Consider the following 22,745-nt stretch of genomic DNA (forward strand, 5'->3'; position numbering starts at 1 on the left):
TTAACTCACTCAACAGGCAGCAGCTACAAGCTCTTCAGCTCTTTTCTACTAATTATCAAATTGCTCAACAGAAATGCCCACATTTCCCACCTAAATTCATATTCATTCAAATACATAGCTGAGGGCCAGGCCGAGGAGAGGCTCCTCAGCTCGTCTGGCCCTTCTCATGGTCTCATGGTCTAAATTTAAAGCTGCCCCAGCCTTAAAAGGTCCTGACGGTGTCTTGTGCATTCTGCCGAGTGGCAGCATTATTTTTGTTCTGTGGACTGCCTTCCTGTCCACTGCCCCTTACCCTGCTGCTTTGCCTGGATCTGGACTTGCTTTAGCTACTTTTGGAATAACACACCCTTTCTCTTATTTCTGAACTATTGGTGGATTCTGAGTTGTGGTGAGTGTTGTATATCTTTTCTTTATTAACAAGTCTGTTATTCACAAGGAGTTATTAGGCTACTGTGGTTCATGTCATGAATCAGTAAGGTCTGAAGCTCACCTTTAACCACCTAATTTATTTATTCGTATGTTTAACTAAGTTGTTTATGTTCACCTGTTCTACTAACAAGGCTTTGTTCATTTGTAGCTGTGTGTCCTTGTAAATGAGACTGCATGTGTCATTGTAGTGAAATGTCATTTTAAATGAAGAGCTCATCTATTCAATTAACATTTGATTTACATCAAAACAAAGTTTTGATGTAAATCAAAGTTTTTATGTCTCAGGTCTTTTTTTATGCACTCAGTGCTCTTACAGCTTACAGTCCAGTTTACAGTTTATAGCTCCAGAGAAATAAAGAGACATGTACACTGCCTGCAGTGGGTGTTACTCAAGGACACAACCATCACGGAAAAACTTTAACCTTGACAATTAAAACAGTGGCTGCAGACAGATCTTATAACCATCACATTGTTCTGTGGTTATATGGTGATGGGCCTGTGTCTAATGGGAGGGGAGCTGCTCATGTTTTTGAGCTAATTCAAGCCATACCTACAAGAGCTGAAACAATTAGTCAATTAGTTGATTTGTGGATCCAAATTAACTATTTTGACGATTGTTTGTAGTTTTTGAAGCAAAAGTGCCAAAAAGATTCACAAATTCAAACTTCTTAAATGTGAATTTTCTATGATGGTGAACTGAAAAACTTTGGGATTTGGACTGTTCGGAGAAAACAAGCAGTTTGTCAATTTGGGATTTAGGAAATTGAGATGGACATTTTTCACTATTTTCTATATAAACCAAATGATTAATCCATTTATAAAGACAATAATCAACAGATTGAGAAATTATTATTTGTCACAGCCTTAGCACTTATAGAGTGTAAAATCTATTATTGACCAAAGCCTGGAAATTAATTAAGATATTCCCAAACATAACATTTACACTTTTTCAAGTCATTTTCTTCCATCACAACGCATTTTGCCTTCCATTTCATCACAAAGCCGTTATGAGGTGACTGTCATCTGCTGTCTTTGGAGCCGCAAAATCAAGATGTATAGCGTTGATGTGTTGACAAATCAATGCTGCCACAGCTTATTATTAACCTGCTGCTTCCTCATTTAACGCCGTAGAAGTAGAGCTTAACAAGAGCTAACGCTTTAACTGCTCACGCAGAGCAAAAATCATCATCGTAATCAATCGCCACCATTCTTAATACCTAATCACCATCCCCCGCTTAAACTAACCCCCAAATTCAGAAATCAATTTATAATAGTAACAATGAGATTGATTCACAGAGCTGGTAAAGTGAAAGACAGTCTGGCATTATAAGTTGGCGGAGTGGCCCTCACGATGTCAGGATCTTTACAAGTGTCGATGAAGCAGCATCGGCATCAACATCAGCATCATCATCTGCATCAGGAGCATCATCAGGAGCATCATCAGGCGCATCATCAGGCGCATCATCAACATCATGAGGAGCATCATCATCGTCAACATCAACATCAGGAGCATCATCATCATCAGCATCAGGAGCATCATCTGAAGCAGCACCATGAGAGCAGCCATCACCTGAGCGCCAAGTCGTCTGTTAGCCAGCAGTCGTTCTCGACTTTTAAGACTACCAGCCATCGGTAAGAGGATGGGAGTGAAGCAGACGCAGAGGCCAAAATACTTATGAGCTCGTTGCTATTTAAGACAGTAAAATAATGCGATACTCTTAATGTAATCTGCCACTTCCATAACCTAGGAAGGAATGCACGCTTTCAAGCAGACCTCTTTCAAATCCAAGGAGGGTTGAGTCAAGGGCGACTGGACTTCTTGGTTGTAGATACTTGAAGATGTTTCGCCTCTCATCCAAGGGGCTTCTTCAGATCTATAGAAGAAGTCAAGTTGCCCTTGATTCAACCCTCCTTGGATAACCACAACCTGGCTGACTGAGAATCTACACAGACACCGCTTTCAAATATTCAACACTGGAATACGTATGGTTCGTTGCCCTGGTCTGGATTGGAGAAAAAGACCATGCAGCTCAAAGTCTTCATCTACCCATAGCTGTTCATCTTTAATGATTTCAGGGTTTTGTGTCATTACAAGAACACATCTAAATTTCCTTGAGGGTCTTGCAAAACTCCAAGTCAAGTCCCCAGTCTTCATATGCAAATTGCAAGTCAAGATACAAGTCCTTCAGGTCTCTGAATGCTGACCAGCATTTCAGTACCAGCATTTGAACGTTTACTTCAAAAGTTTTAGAAAGCTGAAAGTGAAAACAGGTCCTTTCAAAGCATAGGCCTAATTATTAAATATTCTAGCTTTGAGGCTTTGCAAGGCCTGCCTGACAATGACACTTTTTTATTGCAATTACCAGGTCTAAATTCGAGATCTTAAGTAAGTCACACCCCAAAGCGGTCGAGTCCAAGTCATGTCCAAAGTTCTCATCAAGTCTACAGCTGTGGGCTATTGTATTGTTTCTAACTATTAGCTCTACTTAGCTGTAGTATTGTACTCATGTATTTGACAGAAACAGTATGTTATGTTTATGTGATTTAATTTGCACCATATTAGAGTCTGAGGCTAATTAGCATTTAGCCATAAGCAAATTAAAATACAGTAATACAATGTCCAACGAATACAATAATACAAAGATATTAACAATATAAGGTAGAGCTGAAACAATTAGACAATTAATTGATTAGTTGATCAACAGACCCGTGATATTAAATAGAATTTCTTTCTTTCATTTTCCTGCTGATTTTTCTTTACTTTCACTTGTATGTGAAATTCTGTGTTAGAATCAAACAAAGCTTGATCAAAGTATGTTCAGAGTTTAACATAAGTGCTGTGTGAAAGGGATACTGTCTATCAGAACTAGTCTTAATTGGAAAGTTTCAATTGCTGTCAAGTGCAGCAGCTTAGATTTGTAGATGTATATGTCCCATTGTGTCACTAGCACAACATAACATGTAATATGGTCAGTTCTTTTGTCCTTCAAACTGCAGGGCTCAGTGTGCATGTTGGAACCATGATCGCTTCCTAAACGGGGTCAAGGAAGGAATTTCAGCTGTAGTGAATGGCTGCCAGATGTATTCTTGGACCACAGAGCTATTTCTCTAGGCAGGAACTGAGACGTTACCATTAGGCCAACTGTAAAGACACTGTATGGACGTCATGACATTGTAAACAGTTGTGTACTGGCCCTCACAGAAGTTTAATAGTTAATGATCTAGGTTCAGTCATGCTGATTTGTCAGTTTCAACTCTTACTTCTTGTGGTGGATACACTGCATAAAAAGTTTACTATAGGTACTTTTATTATTATAGACACATAGCTTCACGAACTGTAAGGAATTGATGTCTTTTATCAGCACTAAAACTTTTTACAACCATGACTTCCTAATGCCTTGAACCAAAGACTTCCTTTCAACACACCTGGTGCGTCAGCAGTGGAAATAACTTCTTGACACTGCAGAAATCTTTTGTGAGACTCCATCTGTCTGTCTCAGCTGTGCATTCAGCCCCTTTGACTTGATCCTGCCTCACCAGTTTGGAATAGAGTTTATCAAAGCCATGCTTTGCCACTACTCCTCTAGGCCAAATGGATAGACTAGAGCTGGCTTGGCAGAGATTATAAGTGAAAGCAGGGCTTTAAACTGAAACTTTCCACCCTGCTGCATATCCACCAATTCCAGTTCCATTTATAAACCAAGCTGACAATAGGGAAGCCTGAGTGGCTGATGTTCGAGTGTAATATGGGTCAGGGTCGTAGATGGTGGACAGAAATACATCTTCCATCTCTGAGTAACTAGACTACAGCGTATTCTGGATATGTCTTTATGTAACCAGCACATTTATTTAAAGTTTTATAAATGCAGAGAGGCACTGTAGTGCATGTTGAGTATTTTTGTCATTATTATTGGATTGCACCATTGTTACATATTCTTTATCCCATTTTTGTCATTACAAATAAATATGGTACATACTATGAAAGGTACATGTATTTGCTTGATTAGGTCAGTTCAGTTTTAAACTACATGCCAGTAGTCTAATTATTTAGAATTTAATCAATTATATAGTTTTAAATAGTTAGTGCTATAATTCAGAATTGTGTAGAACTTGTTCTATCTGTTCAGAGTGCCAGACTTTATTCTATTAATACGACTGAAAAGTGTTAGTTACAACAAGGTATGTGCAATTAAAGGATATGCCTGACGTTATTCTATACTTTCCTTAAAGTCAACAAATCCCATGAAATTACCAAAACCAATCATGTGTTAGTTTGTCTCTAAATGCTTTGCAACGTCCCCCTCCGCTTGTTCCTATTGAAAATGTAAATCTGTAAAAACAAGTTTTATTATTTAAAAAGGCTGAGTGATTTTCTAAAACAGCTGAGCAGTGTAGTTTCTGACAAAGGTCACTCAAACTGGGGTAAATTGCACATTTGTTGGGGTCTAATTTCAGACGTGGATGAATACACATTTTCTGCGCTAGTGAGTATTTACAGCAGTAAGGTGATGTATGTGGGATTGACTCTAAATAAACTACAGTGCACATTTTCATTGTAATGAAGGAACATGTCACCCAGTACAATAATGTGGCTCACTGATATGTTTTTATTAGTTTTTGGACAATAATAGAAGTCTATGGCACAGTTTTGGTTTTGGTCTTTTCATGGGATTTGATGACACTAAGAAAATACAGAACATCAACAGCCTTATCCTTAATTTGGACTGTGGATAATATCCTTATCCACAATGTGTTTTTTATGTACAATCATGTACACAAAAAACTGTACATTGTAATACCATTTGATGTCTAGGTTTGTAGTTCAAGTGATGTGACTGTTGTGTGTTACCTCTAAGCGTGAAGACCTCTGTGAAGACAGAGAAGGGGCAGGAGGTGGTTAAGCTGAGCCCGCTACCCAAGAGAGCCAAACGCACCTACCTGGCGATGGACACGGACAAAGAAGTTATCGGCTATGTTGTTCCCGTATTTAGAGCCAAGTGAGTGAGGAAGCTGCAAAACACCATTAACTGATAATCATTGATGTAAAAAATCAATACTATTAATGCTGAACACTGATGATCTATGTTTGTTACATTTACTGACACTGAACAAGAATGGTTTTTTGTGTTGTAGTCATGATGTGGTTCGGGGCCTGATGGAGGCCCAGGAGGAGGAGAGGACAGAGGAGGGTATTCAGTATGTGGCCATGAGGAACCTGTTTGTCAGGGAGGCCAAGGAGTCCCTTGATGTTAAAGTGGAGAAGAAAACCAGGACGATGCATGTCCGGGAATCTGCCGAACGTTTGGAACTGGGCAAGACGGTAAATCGTTTTCATTCCTTTGTGCATTTGCAATGACAAGGTCAAAGAAATCTAATTTCTGACATAAAGCCTTCATCTTCTCCTGTGCTCAATATCATAATCTGGCTTCACTCTCTTGATATAGATGGGTGAGTGGGTAGAGTTCCGTAGGAAAATGAACCCAGACAGCCTGACACACCCTCCAGAGTTTGTCGTCAAGCCCCGTGGACAGACTGTCTGGGAAGGCAAGACTGTCAAACTGCACTGCACCGTGGCCGGGTGGCCCAAACCCAGGATTGCCTGGTAAGCTATGTTCCAGTTTCACTGGTCCCCACCTTCTCTGAGTCATACAAAAAAACGCTGATGAGTGTGTGTGTCACAGACAAGTTCACGTCCAAAGCTCTCGTCATCAGCCTGGTGTATTTTCTACAGATTGGACATGAACACACAAACACTCTTCTGAAGTTACAGACTCTGGAGACAAAAAATAAACCAGCTGTCTTTCTGATGTCTTCAAGGTATAAAAACAACGTGCTGATTGATGCCAAGGCCCACTCTGAGAAGTACCATGTCGAGAGCAATTACAACATGCACTCCTTGGAGATCAAGAAGTAGGTAATCATTAAGCTCACACTGCATGGCCTTATTAGAATGAATGAGATGCACTTAAAATACACATTACCCCAACTTGTATGTTTTGGGATGAAAATACTCTACAGAGTGCTGAATGCTAATGCAAATGAGATGCCGCTAATTCATTATGTGGTCTTGTTTTACTTTTTAGCTGTGATTTCTTGGACACTGCTCAGTATCACGTCTCTGCCCTCAATGTGAAAGGAGAAATGTCCTCTGTGGCTACTATTGTTGTGAAAAGTAGGTAACTATTTTCTGTGCTGATGACAGTTCCCTCTTTCTCCTGCAGCAGCTTGTATCTCTTTTGTTTAGCAACAGTAGAGCTTTAAAATATCACCATTGTAAACTCAACATGGTCCTACAGTTGTGTCTAGTAGTCTATTTTTCAGGAGTTAATTCGCTTTAGGCTGCAGGAAAGTCCTAAAGCTCATACTCAAGCGTAAAAGTTGTTTTTGTGCCTAGTATATCATATTTTACTCTTGTCAAATGTGTATCCGAAAACCCTACAACAAGGTTACTTACTGATATTTTTCTCTGTTTCAGGGTTCGGGGAGGGTGAGGAAGCAGGCCCACTTGATGTTAAACCACGTGAGTCACTAGTTGCACTCATTTTTTATAATACCAAGGAAAAAAAATAATGTGAAAGGGGTTGTCCATTGTGACGAAACGAACAGTGTTTATTACTCAACTCTGCAATTCCTCTTAGCTCTACAGAGTGTTTTAGTGTCTTTCAGCTCATTGTTTTGGTTTTACATTCAGCAACTTCACTGTTTTTGTTCATTCTCACTGCTCTCATGTACACTATTTCTGGCAGCAGCAGGAAGTTATTTTCAGGTATGATTTAAGGTATGCAACCTGCCCAGCACCATACAGCAGACAGACAAAATTGGCAACTAACTGTCATGATTGAGTGTAGCAGGTGGACCCTAATGCAGGACACAGCAGGCACAGGAAGAAATTATCTTTATTCAGGATTCAACACAGGAACAGGGGGGCTATACTATGAAGCAAGTTCAACATACCCAGATTATCTTTTCATTAGCTGGCTTCACTGAGCCTAAAATTGACAGATCTGGATAACCAGTGTCAAGAAGCTGCCTATCAACTAGCTCAGTCAACTCCAGGTTTTCCTATCCAGCTATGGGTTCATGTGAAAAAGGCAGAGTTGTTAATTACACGTGATATCATCAGAACCATGAATGAAGTACTTAATATGATACAGATGCAGGCAAACAGAACAGAACAAAAAAATTGACCCAACAAAGACTAAACTGAACAACAGAACTTCAATACAAACTAAACTGATGAGGGAACAGGGAACAGTTGATGAAACAGGGGAACAGGCAGGAAGCTGATTGGCTGGGGGAAACACTGGGAGCAAGGCAGGGTTAACAAAGCTGATGCAGGGCAGGTGTGGAGGGAAAAGCAGTCTGGGAAGGAGTACAGGAGGCTTGAGACTACAAGAAAAAATACAATAAAGACAGGATAGTGACACTAACTGGTGAACATAGTGCAGCATTTAGCGGCTAAAGACTCCCTCAGGAGCTGGTGGAGACCAAAATAGAGCTAAAAGGAGAGTGAGGATTGGACTTACTTACTAATGTCTAATTAAGACTTACTAATGTCTGCCAGATGTATAAAAAGCATGTTCATTCACCATAACAACTTTATAAGGTGGTAATATTGCGCTATTCTGGTGTGTAAAAAGTCAATTAATGCAGAATGCTTTAATAGTAGTGTGTTTAATTTTCTATTTTTCCTACATCTCCACAGATGGTTTCTGCGCTGAGCATGGTGTTACCTTCAAGACCACCATCATTGACAAATTTGAAGTGGCCTTTGGTCATGAGGGCGAGACATTGAGTCTGGGCTGCACAGTCATTGTTTATCCCACTGTGAAAAAGTACCAGCCTGAAGTCGTGTGGTACAGAGACTGTAAGCAGGAAAATAGTGCATTATCTTTCTTTATAACTGTTTATTTCCTTCACATGTATTAATCTACTATACATAGCCAATCACACCCCTTTTGTTTTTGACATCACCCATCAGCTGTACCCTTGAAGGACTCTAAATGGGTACACACCCACTGGTCTGGGGAACGTGCCACACTCACCCTCGTCCACCTCAACAAGGAAGATGAGGGCAGGTACACTCTACGTGTCAACACGAAGTCTGGCTTTGACACCTACTCTGCCTATGTGTTTGTCAAAGGTAAACTGCCTGATAAGTATTTTAACTGTGGATGTTTATTTTATTGCAGAATGGGGGACTTTTCAGTTTTGTATGACATTAAAAGTATCAGTTGGGAAATGTGAAGCAACTAGGCCTCACGTCTGTGCTGAATTTTACAGTCTTGATTACCACTGTTATGTGCAGAGCAAAGCAACATATTAGCAATCATGACACACAGATGAAGTAGAGAACCACTCAAAACTGCCGTGTCTTTAAGTGACAACACTCTCTCTGCTCTGGGGTGTTAGGTTTCCTCTGTGGCATGTTGCTTCTATATCTGTCTCCCCGTCAGAAAGGAAACCACAGAGTGTTTTCTGTTTGAACTAAAAATCTGCAGGTTTACGCACACAAGGGGACCTTAATGAGAATTTCCTTCAATGTTAAGATGATATAAACTAATCCATCATACTGTAGCTATAGTGCTGCCACATATACGCTACTGTAAAGGGCATAAGTAGGTCAGAAAATGGAAACTGAGTATGTAATGGAGACCAGACTGATTTAGAAACAGCACTACTCACAAGTGTGTGTATGTGTGTTCCTGAATATGTGTGTGTGTCTTGCTATGCCAGATGCTGATGTGGAGGTGGAGGGGGTTCCCGTGGCCCCCCTTGATGTGCGCTGTCATGATGCCAACAAGGACTATGTGGTGGTTACCTGGAAGCAGCCAGCGGTGGAGGGCAGCAGCTCCATCCTGGGATACTATATTGATAGGTCGGTCAGCTCATTGAGTTGTTGTTTTTTTCAAGATTTTGTCCACATATTACATAAATTTGATGCCAATGACATTATGATTAACTTTCATCCTGTTATTTAGCATATGGTAAGATTCTATACACAGGTTATGCAGTGAAACTAGTTGTATTTCAGCTTTCTCTGTGTAGGATAAGTTATACTGGAGGCACATGGCACTAACCCAAATTCCCCTTAGATTTCCACCAAACTGTGATCTTGACAGATAAATGTCACTTCCCAGATAAATAAAACACCCACATTCCTAACTGCCTGCATACCTATTATAGCTCAGATCAGTGAGTCTGTTACTACTGTATGTGGGCGGATAGTATGAATGATTAACAGTGAATTTCAACAGCGACTACACATCTGATAACTAAGTTACAATGCTGCTTGTGGTGTTCACAAATCAGATTTGTATGTGTTTTGTTGGCAGGTGTGAGGTGGGCACCCACCACTGGGCCCAGTGCAATGACACCCCAGTCAAGTACACCCGCTTCCCCGTCACAGGGCTGGTGGAGGGCCGTTCTTACATCTTCAGGGTGACGGCCTTGAACAAGTCAGGAGTCAGCCGTCCATCTCGTGTCTCTGACCCAGTGATGGCCATGGATCCTTCCGACAGAGCCCGCCTCCATGGTGAGAGATGCATCAGAGTTCTGCTGACAAGCTGCGACAAAGCTAACAACCACACATTTAAACTGATTTCTTTTTTTTCTCCCAACAGCTGGCCCCTCAGCCCCTTGGACTGGGATGATCAAGTTCACAGAGGAGGAACCCACTGGTATGACAACTTAAAACTAACTTTTTTTTAATGTAAACCCAATCTAAAAGTCTTTATCTGGCTATGACTTCAAACAAATAATGTGAACTTCCTCTTGCCTCCTTAGTGGGCGTGGTCCCTGGAGAACCCAGTGATGTTGTGGTTACCGAGGCAACTAAGAGCTATGTGGTGCTAGCCTGGAAGCCTCCAATCCAGAGGGGTCATGAGGGAGTCATGTATTACATTGAAAAGGTGAGGAGAAGTGGATAACTGTCTCTTGTAACTTGTTTTGAAGTGACAGCGGTTTGCAATCTGAAAATACATTATGCATCTGAACCCACTGTTAAATTACTAATGAACCACACATGCAACTGTATAACAGCTAATTTATTTATTAATATGATATTTTCAGAGAGAACAAGATTTTATGCGTTTTCTATTATCTACAGTGACTATTGTTCACAATGAAAAATTTCTAAAGCACTGGTGTTATTTCTTTTGTAATACAATAAAACATTGGTATCTTACTATCCTCCAGAACAACTCAGTATTAAACTACTCATTTGCTCAGTTTTACATCGCTACTAATATCCTCATTACTAAATTTACTAAGTCACTTGAGTGTCAGGAACCCACAGACAAATCTGACGGGGTCTCAAAATGATTATCAGGATAGGAAAGCAGAAAAAACATATTTCAGCTGTTCCAAATTATGTTAATATTTCAGACTTACCTCCAATTTTTGCTTTTTGCCTTGTGAATTACTGGATGACTTCACCTCTAAAAAATGATTCACATGAAACAAGGACAAAAACTGGTGGACTTGTCACAACAAGTGGACATATGCAGTCGGTTAAAGTAGACATTGCTTATGGAGGTTTGAGCACCCTCATATCTAACCATTATATACAGTGTGTTGTCTTAAATTCCAGTTGTCAGATTTCACCGATTACTGTCATGTTATCTTCTTCCTCACTGAGATTTCTCTGGCTTCCTGTCCACCCCAGTGTATTTCAGGGACAGATAGCTGGCAGAGGGTGAACACCAGTATGCCGGTCAAGTCTCCTCGCTTTGCCCTGTTTGATCTGGCAGAGGGTAAATCCTACAGCTTCCGCGTGCGCTGCTGCAACTCCGCAGGTGTGGGTGATCCCTCTATATCCACAGGAGAGATCACTGTTGGAGATAAAGTCGGTGAGCAGGAAAGACTTGCACGTCTATCAGTGTTAGTGTTACATCTTTTCAGGACCCTCCTGTATATATGACCTATAATCTATATCATCATATCATTAGTTTATTTTCCAGACTGTTGATTCTTTCTAAATTATGTTCTCTGATCCCAATCTCTTTCAAACCTCTTTCTTTGCAGACCTGCCCTCAGTTCCGGGCGATGCAGTTGCCATCAGGAACACTGACACCTCTGTGGTGGTCACCTGGGGGGCATCTAAGGATGTGAAACACCTGGTGGGCTACTATGTTGAATGTAGTGTGGTGGGCACGGAGGTCTGGATGCCTTGCAACAACAAACCTGTCAAGCAGACCAGGTAGTTAATTTAACAGCTGCAGTTAAGTCATTTCTGGGTTTATGAATTCATATGTCATAATTGATTGCTTAAAGGACCAGTGTGTAGGATTTAGTATCATCTAAATGATGTTGCAGATTGCAACCAAGTGATAACCCCTCGCCCTCCCCCCTCCCTTTCTAGTGTGTAGGAGAACCTACAGTGGCCATGAAAACGCTAAAGGCCCTATCTCTAGAGCCAGTGTTTGGTTTGTCCATTGGGGGCTAGAAACTTGGCAGGCTCTGTGGAAGAGGATCTGCTCCCTATAGATATAAAGGGCTCATTCTAAGCTGATGAAAACAGCTTAGAATAACATATATTATGTATGAATTAAAACATACTTATTTAAAACTTAATTAAAACATACTTATGAATATTATATTCCGTCTCTGCCAATAGATCCCCATAAATCTTACACACTAGTCTTTAAAAAGGCACACACCCAAAATGTAGGTAAAATAATTATCATAATTAATTTTGGTGTTCAAGTTAGATGACCTAATTGAAAACTGGAGCTGCAAAAATAGAATATTGGTCAAAAAAATAAATGTGACTGATTTGTTTTTTCTTTGATTCATTATCATCATCAATCACCTTGTATGTTTAGATATAGATAGCTATAGATAGCAAAACAACTAAATAGCTAAAACATAGCATAACAGTAACACAAGACAAGTCACAAAATCAGTGAACTGACTTAATAATGTCAGTTACGCAGCAATAAAGTTTGCTAACATTAGCTAGCATTAGTCAAGCTACTGGTCATACCAGACCATGTAGCCAAGGTTGTCACAGTAAAACCCCTGTGTGTATTAAGTTGAGCAAGGGGGATTTTATTGCCTATTAATTGACCTTTTCATTTGTAAGAGGAAGAGGGTGTTATTTCATATTTTTTATCATAATAAAATAAAAATTATAATGTTGCTCTTAATGTGCAAAATCAGTCAGTCAGCTCATTAGCTAATGCTAGCCTATTTGGCTATTCATTTTCAGGGTAATTAGCAAGGGCACTACTACTTCATAAAATAAAGTACCTATTTTCTCTAGGCTTTAGTACAGGGCTACACATTTTAGTTTATGAATATTTTCTGCTTCCACAGCTGGAAAGCCTCCAAGTAACCTTTGTAAAACTAAATTCTGTTGGTTGCCATTTATTTTCACAGTTGCGTAAAAGTTTCTAGCTATTACTCCTGCTGCTGAAACTGAGTGCAATGATAATATAAGTCTCTTGACCTCTTTTTCTTGAATGTGTTCAGGTTTGTGTGTCATGGCCTGACCACTGGGGCAAACTACGTGTTTAGGGTGAAGGCGGTCAACGCCGCTGGATACAGCCATACCTCCGTCGAATCTGATGCGGTGATTGTACAGGCTGCCATCTGTGAGTGTCCTCATAATTCATCTCCATTATTCACTTTGCCTGTAGCATTCAAGCCATTCTCTCTCCCTCTGTTCCATCCTCCCAGCTATTTTTAAACATTATTTCTCCTCTCTAGAAAGACATGTATACTTTAAATTCATTCAACACATTCACACACATGACCTGCAGCCATCTGTTCTTTGCAACTGAGCAGTGAGCTTCTCTGAACTCATCGTTGGTCATGAACCTTGTTCATTTTCATCACGCCAATTTTTCCCCACTTTTCTAAACAAACATTTTTAAATCATTATTTTCATTTTTTCCATATCTAGTCTGTTAGATTTTGTTCAGACACAGTTTGCTTCATATATACCATCTCTTCTGTCTCACAGTTCTTGCATTTCTTTAATTTAATAAATGCAAGTGGCATATAACATGTTCATATAACATGTTTTAATTGATTTGCATGTGCCTGCCTGATCTACTCATCACTAACACTTGTCTTTGGATCTTGTTGTTTTGTCAATCCCGTTTCTTTCATTTATTAGTGACAAGGTCAAATAACAAATTAGATGATCGTCTACATTGCTTGTACTTTGTGTATTGATTTCTATATAAATTATTTTTGCTTGAGTTCTGTTTTGCCGTTTGATAACTCTTCAGGGTTGCCTCTTGGTGTATGGCCAAGGTGAAGGCTAAAACACTGTGTTCTTAAAGAGCATGAATCTAATGAGAGTCTCATCTGGCTTCGGAGATTCTCTTAGCCTGAAACTTATCCTGCTTCTGGCCTCGAGTGTAAGTACTTTATCCATTACAATGACCCTAAAAAAAGTGTGTTACTTCTGTGCCCAAAGCATGCAGCGTGTTTAACTGTAGCACGTAATCGTGTGAGATCTTAACACTAATGACAACTAAGATCCTTGCAATCTTTGTCGTATGTGATGAGCCTGCTCGTTAATGCAGTCATCTGTATGAGATGACTTATGAGATTGAATTTGTATTCCTTCAATATTAAAATCTCAATGTCTGAGAATTATCCTGTTTAAAAAAACATCATTTATTCTTTTACAATAAACACTGACCAGCAAATCTACTCTCTTCTCAGCCGTCCCTGGGAAGCCCACTAATGTGACCCTGCTGGAAGCTGTCAAGGACCACATGGTGCTGGGCTGGTCTGCGCCTGCCAACGATGGAGGAGCTGATATCAGGGGATACTTTGTGGACTATAGGACCGTGAAGGGAGGTGTTCATGGGAAATGGCACGAAATGAACCACGAGGCAGTGACTACAACCTCCTATAAAGTAAGTTCTTTTATTTCAGTTACAATGCCCAGTGTCATTATTGACTGTATTTTGTTAAGCTGGCAGGCAGTTTGACCTTACTGCCATGTTGTGTATAAACGATGAAGCACAAATGAGATTATCTATGTGGTAATTATGATAATTAAACTGCTGCTCAGAGTTATATGATTTCATTTTTTGAATCATTTCTAATTATCTGCATTTTGTTTCACCTTAGGCTGAGAACCTGAAGGAGAACGTGTTCTACCAGTTCCAGGTGCGTGCTATGAACATGGCAGGTGTGAGCAAAGCCTCTCTGCACAGTGCAAACCTGGAGTGCAAAGAATGGACCATTACTGTGCCAGGTACAGTATGAGAGACAACTTTAGAGAGACAAAATACTCAACAAAGTAATGCCAAGTCAAGTCAAGATTCATTTTAAGTACATTATTACATAGAAAGTGTCTCAGAATATGGATCGAGGAGGCAATTAGCTGACAAATTAAAACAAAAACTATTAGCTGTCTTAATAACGAGCTTCTAGTGCAGTTTCAGTGCTCCTCCAGGTTTCTGTCACTCCCGACACCATGCTTCCAAAAGATATTCCCTAATTTTAGTGTTTTTAGTGATGCAGAATGCTGCATGTTGTTCCCAAATCCCCCATAGGTGTTTAATTGAGTTGAAATCTAATGAGTGTTAAGTTCAAATCAAATGATTCATATCATTCTCAGACTCATCAAACCATTCAGTGATCCCTTTATGGAAGCATCTGCATTTGTTATATTTGTGACCTCGCCTGTATACACAACTTTGGCTTTTTCAGCGCAGTGGACAATGCATCATCTGAAATTGTTCTTAAAGAGAATGGACTATCTAAGTGTCTCAATTCAATTTACAAAAGACGACAGAAACAACAAAAGTACTAACACACAGTACAACTGATGCAAAAGAAGATAAAAGCATGGACCAAAGCAGAATAAATGCACAGAAAATAGTTTTGGTATCATTATCCAAGTTCATACTAACATGTGGTACAAGAATAACAGAGAAGAACACAGAAACACTCAGTAATCTCACTATTTACAGCATTTGCTACAATGCATATTAAATAGATAGCCAATGCATTGCATTTTCAGAAACTTGCCAATAAATCAACGCCTTAGAATATTTTACTGAATTTGTATTCCTGTGTTGATATGGTATATTTGAAATCTTTTTCAAATATATTTTCTTTCCATTTGGTCAGTTGATCCCCACATTATTCAAACTATCCTACAGTTATTCAGAAGTAACGTGAAAACCCAGTAAAACACTTATTAAAGTTCCCTCCCTCGTTTGTCCTCCAAGGTGTTCCTGTTGGTCTTCATGTGCTGGAGGTTCGTGACTCCTCTGTTGTGGTTCTGTGGGAGCCACCTGCATTTGAGGGCCGCACTCCTGTCAACGGCTACTACGTGGACATCAAGGAGGCATCTGCTGGACATAAGGGCTGGAAGGCAGTCCATGAGAAGGCCACCAAGACGAAATACCTGAAAGTGAGGAAGATGAATAGAACGTTTTATATATCTTTTTAAATGTAGCTGTATATCTGCTGATGGTAAAATTCCCTCCGACTCCTTATGTGCCAACTCAGGTGACTGGGCTGAAGGCTGGTACATCCTACGTCTTCCGTGTGCGTGCTCAAAATCTTGCTGGAGTTGGAAAGCCCTCAGCAACCTTAGGCCCAGTTGTGGCACATACTCGCTCTGGTGAGTGTGATTGTTATGTAACTCACACATTCAGTCACATTGTGAATTTGTAGATCTCATGTTATGTCCACAAACATGACCATTTACTAGTAAAAATAACCATTTACTCTCCCTTCCTTAGGCAACAAGGAGATTTATGTGGATGTCGATGATGATGGTGTGATCTCTATGATATTTGAGTGCTCTGAGATGAGTGAGGGCTCTGAGTTTGTTTGGTCCAAGAATTATAAGACTATCACAGACAGTTCTCGCCTGACTATTGTCACCGAACATGGCAGGTAAGCATCCAATGCAATTTGTCATACAGCTTCCAGGAAGCCAATTGATTAATCTCCACTGCGAATATTTTCCACATCTTTAAAACCCATCTTGTCCAAGTCCTTCCTCTTTCCTTAAACCCTGTTGTTCTCATGTGTCCTTATCTCCAGGTCCAGAGCTATCTTTAACAGTCCCTCCCTCGAGGATCTGGGCATCTTCTCCTGTGTGGTCACCAACACTGATGGCATCTCCTCCAGCTACACACTCACTGAGGAGGGTGAGTCAGCCCCACAGTCTTAGGGGTCTGAAACTCGATTCTCTTGTTATTTTTTTGGGTGATGTCAGTGCTAAAGGTGTGAGGAGGGCCTGAAGGGCTGTGTATACTGCTGTCTGTTATCCTGTTTCAACAGCTGCACCAAATTGACCTCTGTTACACTCTGGGATACGTGCGTGTTTGTCTTGAAGCTTGTCTCAAACTACGTTGCCCTATATGTTTGTCAGAGTTGTAATATTTGTATTTGACACATATCTTGACAGTCTTGACAGCATTAATGTTACTTCTTTAAAATACTCTCAAACAAGAGAAAAGTAAAACAAGCAGTGGGTGGGGTGATGAAGTGAAGGGTTTTGCAGAGGTCACGACATTCACACATTTTGTTGCCGCTGTTATTTGTTATTTGACAGGTCTCATGCGTCTTCTGGACATCAGCCATGAGCACAAGTTCCCTGGTAAATATTCTACCACATCACACTTATTGCTGATACCACATTTTTTCTTTTCATCATTATCACTTTACACAACAAACACTCTATAAGTGCAGGTTTGTCTTGGATATTGTGGCTACCAAGCCTGGTACTTTATTCACCATGTACATAGCTATATAAGAACAGTATATATTGATACTACAAAGGCTTTCATCAATGTGGTTCTCTCCAGTTATTCCCTTTAAGCAGGAAATGTCCATGGAGTTGCTTGAGAAGGGTCGTGTGCGATTCTGGACTCAGCTGGAGAAATTCACTGCGGACTGCCAAGTGGAGTATGTCTTTAATGACGTCATTGTTAGTGAGGGAAAGGTAGGAATCACACTCTAATTTTTCTCTCTTGGTCATGTTGTCCCATGTGTTCTATTTTGTATCATCTTCCACAAACTAATCATAGGCTTACAACTGACATGTTCTCTTTTTTGCCTCCAGAAATACCAAATGCACTTTGACAAGTCCACTGGCATTATTGAAATGTACTTGGAGTCTCTGGAGGTCACCGATGAGGGAACTTTCACCTTTAACCTGGTGGATGGCAAGGCCAAGGGCACAACCAGCTTGGTGCTCATTGGAGAAGGTATAGATGCAAGTTTTACTTCCATGTAGATGTTGTGAATACAGATTTTTCAATATCTTCTTATTAAATATGGATAAGGAAGAGAAACCATGCAGATTATTTGGAACACCTGAAAATTCTTGCTCTGCTGGGTACATTTTATTTGATGCATTTAAAGCATATGTCCATTGAGGGGCAGCAGAAGACAACCTTTCGTTACTGTCACACATTTATGTTTCATGGAGCTGACTTTCTGGTGCATTGCCTCTGAGAATTTTTAGTTATGTAAAAGAGAGGGCTTCTGTTGTGAGGACTGAAAATCTGGTGTTTAACAGTTCATGTTGTTGTTATCTAGAATTCAGGGAGCTTCAAAAGAAATCTGAATTTGAGAGAGCAGAATGGATCAGGAAACAAGGTAAGAGATCTTACTTTTCTGTTATATTTGTATAACACTAACTACTTAAGTGTGTTTCTATAACAAGTTTTTGCTGGGTGTCCACAGGTCCTCACTTTGTTGAGTACCTCAACTTCACCGTTACTCCAGAATGTGATGTGCTGTTGAAATGCAAGGTAAGAAAAATAACACACACACACACAAACACAAAAATATTCATATTGCTGTTGATGTTTTTGTAAAAGGTGCGGCACAAACATATTGCTATCTCTTCTATTTCTCTCCACAGATAGGAAATATCAAACCAGAGACTGAGATCTTCTGGTCCAAGGACAACATTGAGATTAAAGAGGATGATGAGGAAGCTCAGAAAATTGAGCAAAAAGACGGCGTGCTGACCTTTAATATCGGAAAGGTCAGACCATTAGACAGAGGCCATGCTTTGTGAGGAGTCGTGAGCTCATGAGCAAGGAGCTAAAAGCGATGCTTCTAATACAGCTATGCTTCCATTGTAGAGCTAGACTAAATGCTACGCTGCCAACCATCCCTCTCTGACACACAGAATCATAAATGATGAAACACTTGGAAAAATATTCACGTTCCTGCGTCCTGCTGGAGTGCTGCTGGAGCCAGCGCGTCAGCATGTCGCACACAGGAATTGTCATGCTTCTAATTTTGATTTTTATTCTTTTAATACATATTTTGTATTTGAACAACCAGACTTTTATGTCATACTCTTCAATATTTATGCCCATATAGTTTAAATACAGTATATGGTTTATCTGTGTGATTTATTCATTCACTTCATTTCATACTGTCTATACAATTTAACTCCTCTGGCTACCGTAAACAAACATTTAAAAACTGGAAAGCTGTCGTTTTTCGATTATGTTAATCTGGTCTGTGAGTCACTGCTGGTGCCAGTAGAGTTATATTGATGTTTCAAGGAACTTTACATTGAAACTGTATATACATTACTCACAAAGAGAGGGTTGGTGTCATTGCATGAGCTCAGGAGAGGCGGCCTGTTCAATGCCACTCCTGTCACCTGCATTTGCATTAACTGGCTTATCTGTCTAATTTACAGTGCGTTATTAAGCAAGAGAAACAGAAAGAAAAAGAAGGAAAAAAGCCATCTGCAGAGGACGTTCCCCCGAAGCCACGACCCAAAGTCTGGACATAAACTATGCTGCCATAAGTTGTCGCCTATGATTTCTCCATGTGTCCTCCTTGTCTTACCTATTTCATGTTTCCCATTTAACGCCTGCAGCATCCCAGGCGGGAGAAAAGCTTACCTTTTCGGTCCAGTTGGTCTCTGTCTGGCTGTTCTACTGTCTATTATCTGTCCCAAGATTTATACTGTGTTCCCATGTTTCTGTTTACGGTAGAAGGGGATACATTGTTGTATCAAGGATACTTATGTTGCTTTTTTTTCAACCCCCTAGATCTGCAAGAAGGATGCTGGTATTTACCAGGTAACCCTGAAGGACGAGAGAGGCAAAGATAAGAGCACCTTCAATCTGACTGATGAGGGTAAAGTCTTTCATGAATGTCATATATTCACTGTTTGAAGTAGACATCTATGCTGTTAGTCTTGCAAAGAAAAATGTAAGCTTAGTGAATATGACATTAATTGCTGTTCTCATTTTTTTCTCCAGGCTACCAAGCTGTAATGAATGAGCTGTTCAGGGTTATTGGTGAGTCATTAAACTTCACACAAGCAGTAATGAAGAACTACTCATACTGCAGTCAATGCACAACCTTTTTGACAGCTAAAGATGGAAATGTTTTATGCAGTATTGTATACCATTGATCTATATGGTTCCCTCAGGATGTAAATAAATGACTTCCTTTTATTTATTGTTTTTCCTTTTAGCCAACTCCTCCACTGATGTTAAAGTCATCAGCACTGAACACGGCATCATCCTCTACTCCATGGTCACATATTACACCGAGGAACAGCATGTTGGATGGCTTCATAAGTATGTAAAATCAACCTTATTCGCACTGCTATACACTAATATGAACACGACTCTTTTAAATTCTGTTTTTTAATGTAGTTGTTACCAAACACATATCCTGGATCTTTCTGGTGCCCATGAGATAAAATGTGCCAGCAAATATGTTAAATAATAATTTCACCAATAGTGAACAACATGCAGTGTTAAAATATGTATGAATTTGGCTATTTTAACTATAATTGGCCTGAAAAAAGCTTCCCACCTGTCAGCCTAATTCTCTCAGTTGTGTACAGAGGTCAGATCTCTTCTTTTTTTTAATAATACAGGGATAATTGTGCAGACTTTAAGGGTTGCTGTATAAACACTTTTGCACTACGTGATCTTTTTGTTTTACCTTTCTCTTCCTTAGAGATGCTAAGATTTCTGCCTCAGAGAGAGTTAAGTCTGGAGTCACAGGAGAGCAGCTTTGGCTTAAGATCAATGAGCCCACTGAGAAGGACAAGGGCAAATACACCATGGACATCTTTGATGGCAAGGACGGTGTAAAGAGGGTCTTTGATCTGTCTGGCCAGGGTGAGTGAAGATTTTAAAGTTCAAACAAGCAAGATACTTCAGAAAGACTCAGGTTCCGTTAACTCTTGACATTTTTGCTCTTATGTAAGTGAATAATAATTGCTGATTTGTTCTTTTTCAGTATGGGAAGAGGCATTTGAAGAGTTCCAAAGGCTCAAGTAAGTAAACAAACTCATCTGACTTGATCTTTGTGTTGCGTAATTCTGTATTTCTGTCTGAAAAGGATGTTTATACAAATAAATAATAACTGCGTTCACACACTTAAAATAGACTCTATGTATTTTGTGAGCCCATTTAGAGGCACTCAAAATACACTTCCTGGCATTGTATAGCTTTGCAAAAACAACAAAAAAAAATGCTGTGACCGTTCCGCCTATGATACCATTTTGAGATGCGTCTGACAATGTCCGTATCCTTCCTTCCGTAGGGCGGCAGCAATCGCAGAGAGAAGTAAGTGGTTATTTATTCTTTGATTTCTCCCAAGAGACATGGCTCTCTGAAACGATGTAACATTTTTCTGGACATGGCAGCTGCCAGAGTTTTAATATAAGATTTAATTTTCTACAAGTTTCTTTTTTTTTTTTTTTTTTACAAGTTTCTACTAGTCATCACTCATGGAAAATGGTTTTTCTGGAGATGAAATGTCTCCACCTCTGAAATATGGAAAGGGAATTCCCGGCCAGAACATTTTAAAAATATCATTCATACATGCAGTAGAGATAAAATTATTGTAAAATTAGAATGCATCATCTGTCACTCATTGAAGTCGTTAAACTAAAGTTATCAAATGTTTTAAAGAAGTCAGAGTTAGGTGAATGTCATGCTGAGTTGAGTATGTTTGTACACAGACAAAAAGTCCTCAGGTTAGTTGATTGATGGGTGACATTTGCTTCTTGGCTCACTCTTGTATTTCTCGTTTAGACCGCGCTCGTGTTGTTGGAGGCTTGCCAGATGTGGTTGCAATCCAAGAGGGCAAGGTAAATAAATGATATTTACTCTGTTAATATTACACCATGTTGAGCTCCTTGTCTCACCTTCCACTTTCCTTTTCTTTGTCTCTTTCTTGTGAGCATCTCTTTCCTTGGCACTCTGACAATCCATCAACTCTGTTCCACCCTATTTATTCCCTTTAGTCCCTGAACCTGACTGGCAACGTTTGGGGCGAGCCCGTACCTGAGGTATCTTGGATGAAGAATGAGAGGGAGCTGGTATCTGATGACCACTACAAACTCAAGTTCGAGCACGGAAAGTTTGCCAGCATCACAATCGCCGCCGTCACCACAGCTGACTCCGGCAAATACGCTCTCCTGGTCAAGAACAAGTACGGCACAGAGGCTGGTGAGTTCACCGTCAGCGTTTACAACCCAGATGAAGAGGAGAAGGAAGAGAAGAAAGACTAAAGGATGATGCAGTGCAATGAAATAAAGCAGAAAAGATGAACGACTGGGCTATCTCCAAAGCGTTTTACCCCGGCACATGCCGGTGCACCACAGCAGTCTAAATAAATGATGAATACAGATGCTTCCTCCTGCGTCTTTCATGTGCTGGGTTAAAGAGCTTTGGGCGTTGCTTGTCAAAGGTGGTACAGAGAGGATAATTGTGTGCTTGTAGTTGCTCAACATGTCTTCTGTCATTTCTTCCCACTATCAACAGTTAATGTATAATCATGGGAGATGGTTAACCTGTCTTAATCTTTGTTATAAAAACAGGAATTAAATTATGCAGAACACCACACTGTTTTCTTATAATATTACAGTATTACATTTGGGTAAAATTTGACCTCTTGAACCAAGTCATGCCTGAGGTTTATGTACTGTAAAGAAATAAAGGAAAAACTGGTGTCATGAATTTCCTACTCAGTATTTGCTTTGTGTTGTGAAACACTGCAGACACTGCTTCTTGGAAATGTCTCTGAGTAGAAGTCTTGGTGTCTATTTACAAACCACTATTGTGTTTAAATTGTACTGTATGTTGATGTACTGTGGAGGTAAAGCATGACAACGTGTAGAGTAGCGTGACAACACACACATCAGTTGAAATGGGTTCATTCAAGGTGTCTCACACCTTACAATTAGCTGTGTGCAAGAGGGGTGCAGGCATAATGATTCTTCTGGAGGTCTTTCAGTAACACTAGTTGTATGAGTGTCAGACACTGTCAGAAAAATGTGTTGGAAGTGTGGAGGAATGTTGTTTTTCAGGTACAATAGAAGG

At 39.9% G+C, this 22,745-nt stretch overlaps 1 protein-coding gene across 1 annotated transcript; it reads left to right on the plus strand.

Annotated features, from left to right (window-relative positions):
- Window positions 1-1,891: 1,891 nt before the first annotated feature.
- myom1a (myomesin 1a (skelemin)) lies at window positions 1,892-22,382 on the plus strand (the record flags this gene model as incomplete). The annotated part of the gene is made up of 36 exons (XM_042428216.1): window positions 1,892-2,061; window positions 5,286-5,426; window positions 5,563-5,749; window positions 5,874-6,031; window positions 6,247-6,339; window positions 6,513-6,601; window positions 6,905-6,949; window positions 8,135-8,296; window positions 8,411-8,572; window positions 9,166-9,307; window positions 9,765-9,964; window positions 10,053-10,109; window positions 10,216-10,340; window positions 11,096-11,279; window positions 11,455-11,629; window positions 12,904-13,025; window positions 14,110-14,306; window positions 14,524-14,650; window positions 15,633-15,817; window positions 15,916-16,030; window positions 16,152-16,308; window positions 16,459-16,565; window positions 16,973-17,017; window positions 17,226-17,362; window positions 17,483-17,627; window positions 17,962-18,021; window positions 18,109-18,176; window positions 18,290-18,415; window positions 19,446-19,533; window positions 19,659-19,697; window positions 19,877-19,982; window positions 20,371-20,534; window positions 20,656-20,692; window positions 20,962-20,984; window positions 21,456-21,511; window positions 21,668-22,382. Coding segments are annotated over 36 exons (4,461 nt in total), but the record flags the coding sequence as incomplete, so codon positions are not given.
- Between the last annotated feature and the right edge of the window lie 363 nt (window positions 22,383-22,745).

Source organism: Thunnus maccoyii, chromosome 12 (genome assembly GCF_910596095.1).
Source record: "Thunnus maccoyii chromosome 12, fThuMac1.1, whole genome shotgun sequence".
Classification (NCBI taxonomy): Eukaryota; Metazoa; Chordata; class Actinopteri; order Scombriformes; family Scombridae; genus Thunnus; species Thunnus maccoyii.